General features: G+C 40.4%; 1 protein-coding gene across 2 annotated transcripts in view; it reads left to right on the forward strand.

The window, feature by feature from the left end:
* Window positions 1-6,969, forward strand: part of KHDRBS1 (KH RNA binding domain containing, signal transduction associated 1) — a 31,545-nt gene extending 24,576 nt beyond the window's left edge. For both annotated transcript variants that reach the window (XM_054720757.1, XM_054720756.1), the window contains 4 exons: window positions 613-814; window positions 1,563-1,630; window positions 2,568-2,626; window positions 5,627-6,969. In XM_054720757.1, coding sequence (XP_054576732.1) covers window positions 613-814; window positions 1,563-1,630; window positions 2,568-2,626; window positions 5,627-5,724 — 427 coding nt within the window. In that variant the 3' untranslated portion in view covers window positions 5,725-6,969. The remainder of the gene's footprint in view (window positions 1-612; window positions 815-1,562; window positions 1,631-2,567; window positions 2,627-5,626) is intronic.
* The last annotated feature ends 285 nt before the right edge of the window (window positions 6,970-7,254 follow it).

Here is a 7,254-nt window from a genome sequence, read left to right on the forward strand (position 1 = left end):
TTGATTTCAGAAAGGAAGGGAGAGGGGGAGAGAGGGAGAGAAAAGCATCAATGATGAGAGAGAATTATTAATCTGTTGCTTCCTGAATGCCCCCATTGGGGGTCGAGCCCTGACCAGGAATCGAACCATGACCTCCTGGTTTTCATAGATCGACACTCAACCATTGAGTCATGCCAGTCGGGCCAGTTATAGAATTTTTAAATGATCACTGACTTTAGCATTTTACCTTTTGTTACTGATCTTTATGGAGTGTTCAGACTCTCCAAAGCAGTTTATTGTGGGACCTGGGGAATCTTCCATTGTGGGTTTTTTACTTACCCATACATTCCTCTAGGTTTTAATAATAGTATTTTTAAGGCGTCATAAAATCTGGCTCGTTCCAGAATTTGCACACAAATCTGACCATGTAAGTAGCCTATTTATTAAAAAATCTCTTTCAATAATAAAGATAAAGTATAAAAAAGAAAAAAACTAAAAAAAATTGATTTCCATTTATAATAAACTTTCTTAGATGATGTGTTACGGAATCATGAACCTAAAACCTATATAATTTTGTTAACTAGTGTCACCCCAATAAATTCAATTAAAAGGGAGGAAACTTTCTTTTTATAGGGGCCGTGGTGTTGTACCACCTCGTGGGGCTTTGGTGCGTGGTACGCCAGTGAGAGGAGCCATCACCAGAGGTGCCACCGTGACGCGAGGAGTGCCACCCCCACCTACTGTGCGGGGTGCTCCAGCACCAAGGGCACGGACAGCAGGCATCCAGAGAATACCTTTGCCTCCACCCCCTGCACCAGAAACATATGAAGATTATGTAAGAGTTTGAACAATGTGCCATTTCCCACTACCTAGAAGGTTGCCAAAGGAAGTTGAATGACAGGGCCTTGGCCCTTGATGTAGGTGGCAGGGATTGCCTGTAAGATTCAGAATCTGCTCTTTTTTCTTGCAGTGAATGTTAACTTAGGAGAAGATTTTTCCATTTTAATCATGGTTTGCTACCATATGTTTGTAGATTAAACAGGAAATAAGCTGTGCCTCGATGTACAGTATTTTACTAAGGGGGTCTCCCACTACTACCAGTTCAACTTTGTACCTTATTTCGTGCTCACACTTGGTTTTTGTTTTCGTTTCTGTTTCTTTTTGTTTGGTTGTTTTGTTTCATGTTTTTTTTTAAATATATTTTTTATTGATTTTTTACAGAGAGGAAGGGAGAGGGATAGAGAGTTAGAAACATCGATGAGAGAGAAACATCGATCAGCTGCCTCCTGCACACCTCCCACTGGGGATGTGCCCGCAACCCAGGTACATGCCCTTGACTGGAATCGAACCTGGGACCTTTCAGTCCACAGGCCAATGCTCTATCCACTGATCCAAACTGGTCAGGGCTTGTTTCATGTTTTAAAAATAACCCTTTCTCTCTTGACTATTTCACAATGGGTGTTAACATTTGGGAGGGAAAGTTCATGTTCTGTTCATGTAAAAGCCTGCATCCTCCCAAGGGATGTAATTACCTTCTCTACTCTCTGTGATTCTGACTTGTTATTTCATTTTATTGGTTCTAGGGATATGATGATACATATGCAGAGCAGAGTTATGAAGGCTACGAAGGCTATTACAGCCAGAGCCAAGGGTAAGTCAGGCAATAGAGGTGCTGTTTCTTGTCCTGGGGATGGGTAGCGGGGCAGGGGTTGGGGGTAGTGGAAGGTACAGAGATTTAGGCAGCACAAATCTAAGGAGCAGTATGGCTTACCTTTTGAGGGTATCTACTATGCTTTGGACATCTGTAAGTTTAGATAATTATGAATCTTGAATTATATAGTAGAATCTGATAATAGAAAAATTCCTGAGCTGTGACTACATGGAAACAAAGGGGAAATGCCTTTAAATTATTTGATTTATTTTTTAAAAATATCACAGTCACAGTAAAATTGTATAAAAGTTTAAAAGGAAACTAGAATTCCACTGCAATAACTTGAGTTCTTTTCTTTCTTTTTTTTTTTTTTTTGTTTGTTTGTTTGTTTTTTAAGATTTTTATTGAATTTGAGAGAGAGAAACATCCATGTGAGAGCAAAACAATCACCTGCCTCCTGCATGCTCCCTACCCGGAATCAAGCCTGCAACCCAAGCATGTGCCCTGACCGGGAATCAAACTGGCAACTGAGCCATACTGGGCAGGGTTGTGCTTTTTTTTAAAAACATTTTTTTGTGTATATTTGTTTTATCTGTGATTGATTAAAGAGATGTCTCATAATTCTACATGGGGGACAAGATAGTTCTCACGTTTGTTTATTCTCTTCCAGTGAGCACTGTGGTCAATTTTATATTGTGCTTTTCCACTTTAAATTGTGTGGTATCCATTTTTCTTTGCTACAGTTGTTATCCATTTTCTTATGAGTACATAGTTATACATGTGTTGGTAATATTTTATGGTTTGAAGATGGGGAATGAGCATTTTCCTTTATTAAACACACAGTAAAATGACTGAAATATGTAAGTATTTGGGAGAAAGGTAAAACTGAAACATAGTTGCTGTATGGCTCTCTTAACACTATGTCTTTGGCTTTTAGGGACTCAGAATATTATGACTATGGACATGGGGAGGTTCAAGATTCTTATGAAGCATATGGTATGTCTTTATTTCTATGTTGGGGCAGAATGTGCAAGTAAGTGCCTGAGAGAATGCTGGATTATTGAGGATCAGACAGTCACACACCTGAGGAGAACCCTTTAAAGGCCAAGTTGTTGGTAGATGTAACAATAGGAATCCTACTCTTACTTAAATTTTGTGTGCAGTAGAGATAGGGGTACTATTACTCTTGGAAGGCTAAGAAAATGTCCTAAACTAGGACTCAGCAAACTAGTTTGTCTGGTTGGAACAGCAAACTTTTTTTTTAATCCTCACCTGAGGATATTTTTTCTATTACTTTTTAGAGATAGTGGAAGAGGAGGTATGGTGGGAGGGAGAGGAGAGGGAGAGAGAGAGAAACATCAATATGAGCGATACATCGGTTGACTGCCTCCCACATGCACCCCTACCGGGGGTAGGGCGTGAACCGCAACCCAGGTACATGCCCTTGGCCCTTGATCCGGAATGGAACCTGCAACCCTTTGATGCACATGCCAACGCTCTAACCACTTTGCAGCACCAGCCAGGGCTGGAACAGTAAACTTTTAAGCTGGTGTTGATTTTTTTTTTTCCTACTTTAGGCCAGGAGATGGCTGGACCTAGGTTATGTTGCTGGGCCTTTGCTGCTGATTACCTAGACCACATTGGTAGATAAGAATTTCATTATATCCAACTCTGCTCTTCTGCCCTACCTCACTTTTAAAAACAATTTTGGTTCTCATCTAACAGAATCCCAATGTAGAGGAAATAATAGCTGAAAGAGACCTACATTGCAAGTAGCTAGCCCGAGCAAATTGGGGCAAGAATAACACCTGTTAGACTCAGATTAGAGGAGTGGGGCTGGAGCCAATTCAGGGCAGTACTGGCATCAAGATCCTTACTGTTTTGGAGATATCTCAACTCCTAAGAGAACTATAGCGGCTGGAATGGCTGCATGACCAAACTGTCTTCCCTGAGGTTTAGTTGAAAATGCATTGCTCAAGAGTGTCCTCAAGAGCCAATAATGACCTCATGTTAATGGGCCCCAGAGGGTGTGCCATGTGGCCACAGATGCAGAGAGGGAGCAGTCTTTTAAAGGTGAGATATTTTAAACATACCTAAAGGAATTCTAGAATTCTTAGCAAGAGGTTCAGCAGTTGACAGATCTTCTTAAGATGCTAGTTGAATATCTCCCTCTTCCCCTAGCTGAAAAAGGGGAACCTCTTAGGGCCTCCCACAAATGGACAAGCTGAGCTCAACAACTTAGCATGGTATGTAGTAACCACTGAGCTACTTTCCCAGGGAAGCAGTTTTTACTAATTCTAGCTAAATGGCATTGGACTGTTGCCATCAGTAACTCTTCTGTTCATATGCCACTCTGTAGAAGAGCGGTATGATTGCCCTGGGGTATTTCCCTCCCATCAGTGAGGCAGCACAATGGGCCTCTGTATGTGTTGACTATATTGCATTTCTGTTTTGCTGGATAAAAGACTGGACTGAAAGAGGCAGACTGCTCCTTATGCCCCTGGTATGATGTTGCCATGGTAATCTGTTCTGATTTCTGCCTTTATAAAGAGAATTAGAAAAAATAAACTATCTTGTTGGAACCCAGAAACAATTTGGAAAGTGATGGACATACCTATTATACTAGGCATAGAAACAGGCTTAGATAGGGTGCTGTGTGACTTTAGATGCATATAAGGAATTTTTTAATATATATATTTTTAATTGATTTCATAGAGGAAGGGAGAGGGAGAGAGCGATAGAAACATCAATGATGAGAGAGAATCATTGATTGGCTGCCTCCTGCACGCCCCTACTGGGGCTTGAACCCGCAACCCGGGCATGTGCCCTTGACCGGAATCAAACCCAGGACCCCAGTCTGCAGGCCAACGCTCTATCCACTGAGCCAAAGCTGCTAGGGCCATATGGGCAATTTTATTTTTTATTTTATTTTTTTAAATATTTTTTATTTCAGAGAGAGGGAGGAAGAGGGAGAGAGAGAAAGAAACATGAATGATGAGAGAGAAACATTGATCGGCTGACTCCTGCATGCCCCCCAATGGGAACCGAGCCCACAACCTGAGCATGTGCCCTGACTGGGAATGGGACCGGGACCTCCTGGTTCATAGGTCGATGCTCAACCACTGAGCCATGCCAGTCAGGCCCATATAGGGGATTTTAAACCTATAGTGATGGAGGCAGATATTTGTGAATGCAGGCAGGCAGCTGGAGAAATACTTCAGGAATGAACTGGCATGGGTAAAATATGGCAGTGAATGTGAAGAATAAGCTTATAAACACAACTCATTTTTATGAGAGGTCAGTTCTAGAAATAAGTGATCCTCTCCCTCACATTTTTCCATATTACAAAGGAAATCCATTTGAGGATGTCACCTATGTTGTCTGGCTTCTCCGGACTGGCTTCTCTGGACTACTGGCATCAGGGCGGAAATAATGGGTTCTCATTAGTGCTCTAAACATAATTGATTGAACTTTGCTCTGCCAGAGCAGTGGGCTGCAGCTCTGCTGGTGGGGAGCCTCATGAAAAGTGGTCCTTGCTTGCTCTTCCCAGAGAGTCAGAGGGCATTTCTCCACGAGGAAACCTGACTTTCTGTTGTATGAAAAGGGAGCTACCTGCTTCACCTTACCTGAGGCTGTCTGGTTGCTTTGGGAACAGGAAAGGGTATTGCAAACCCACTGAGATTGATTTCCTCACTGTCTCAGCAAGTGTTGGATTTATCCAGGTTTGGGGGCTGGAGTATAAGTCATGTTGCCTGTGGAGACCCTCTTTGCTGGAGATTATTCCAAGCCCTTTCTGAGCTGTTTCCTTCTGCCTATCTACTCAAAACTTCCCTCCAGTTGGGAAATTGCCTAAGCTGCTAGGAGGGCCAAGTAGAGGGAAAAGCAAGGACCACTGGGTAGGTAGCAAAGCAGTGTTTCTTTACCAGGTGACTTACCCCTGTTCATCCTAGATGCCATTGACACATGGTTTATAAACTGTTCTTGCTTTCCCCATAGGCCAAGACGACTGGAATGGGACCAGGCCGTCGCTGAAGGCCCCTCCAGCTAGGCCGGTGAAGGGAGCATACAGAGAGCACCCATATGGACGTTATTAAAAACAAACATGAGGGGAAAATATCAGTTATGAGCAAAGTTGTTACTGATTTCTTGTATCTCCCAGGATTCCTGTTGCTTTACCCACAACAGACAAGTAATTGTCTAAGTGTTTTTCTTCGTGGTCCCCTTCTTCTCCCCACCTTACTCCATTCTTAACTCTGCATTCTGGCTTCTGTATGTAGTATTTTAAAATGAGTTAAAATAGATTTAGGAATATCGAATTAATTTTTTTAAGTGTGTAGATGCTTTTTTTCTTTGTTGTTTAAATATAAACAGAAATGTACCTTTTATAATAAAAAAAAGAAGTTGAGTAAAAAAAAAAACCACCACAAACCTGTTAGTTTCAAAAGTGACATTGCTTGCTTAAAGGTTCTGAAGTTAAGGCTTGTTAACTTTATCTTAGTTTTGATTTGAGGCATCCCGTATAGTTGTAGTTGCAGAATCCCAAACTAGGCTACATTTCAAAATTCAGGGCTGTTTAAGATTTAAAATCACAAACGTTAACGGCAATAGGTGCCACCATGTAAAAGTGAGCTCAGACGTCACTAAAAATGTTTCCTTTAAAAGCACATGGCGGTTGAATCTTAAGGTTAAATTTTAATATGAAAGATCCTCATGAATTAAATAGTTGATGCAATTTTAACATTAATTGACTTAAAAAACAACAAGATTAGGTTTGTAAAAATGACTTTTTCATTATGTGGGTTTTGAAATCTAGCCCCAGACATACAGTGTTGAGAGATACTTAGTGGAAAGTAGGCTTTGAAGCGTTTAATTGGGGGAGAGGGGTTTGCCACCTGAATTGAATTTGATGCAGAGCTTTTTAGCCACCGTCTTTAAATAATAGTACTAATAATTAAAGTTTCAGTATTTAAAAAGAAAGTGTTTTGTCCATCTGAGATTCTACACTCCATGAAAAGCTCATTTGGACACTGGGGCCAAAAGCTGATAATTTTTTTAAGTTTGACAATTGTCAATATTGAACTGTTCCCAAGGTAGTCAATGAAGTATGTCTCAACACTAGCATGATATAAAAAGGGACACTGCAGCTGAATGAAAAAGGAATCAAAATCCACTTTGTACATAAGTTAAAGTCCTAATTGGATTTGTACCATCCTCCCATTTTGTTCTTGGAAGATTAAATGCTACATGTGTAAGTCTGCCTAAATAGGTAGCTTAAACTTATGTCAAAATGTCTGAAGCAGTTTGTCAATAAAGTTTAGTCCTTTTTTAATCAAAGTAAATGTGATGAATTGTCATTTTTGTGGGTGGACAATAAAATAGTTTTCTCTTTCAAATAAACTTAAATTAATTCTAAAGTTAATGGGCTTGTTAAAAGTTGGAGCTTGGAGACTTTCTTAAAAGTTGTGGTGGGGATTTTATTTTAAGTTTACCAAAAAAAGTTTATGAGTTGTTAAGTTTTAGTTTAAAAATAACCAAAGCTTTTTCACCCCCTGGAAGTTGTTGAAAACATTTTTATCTAATCCTATCTAGAGAGAAAGAAATAACTAATCAAAAACTTGGGTTGG

This window comes from Eptesicus fuscus, chromosome 9 (genome assembly GCF_027574615.1).
Source record: "Eptesicus fuscus isolate TK198812 chromosome 9, DD_ASM_mEF_20220401, whole genome shotgun sequence".
NCBI lineage: Eukaryota > Metazoa > Chordata > Mammalia > Chiroptera > Vespertilionidae > Eptesicus > Eptesicus fuscus.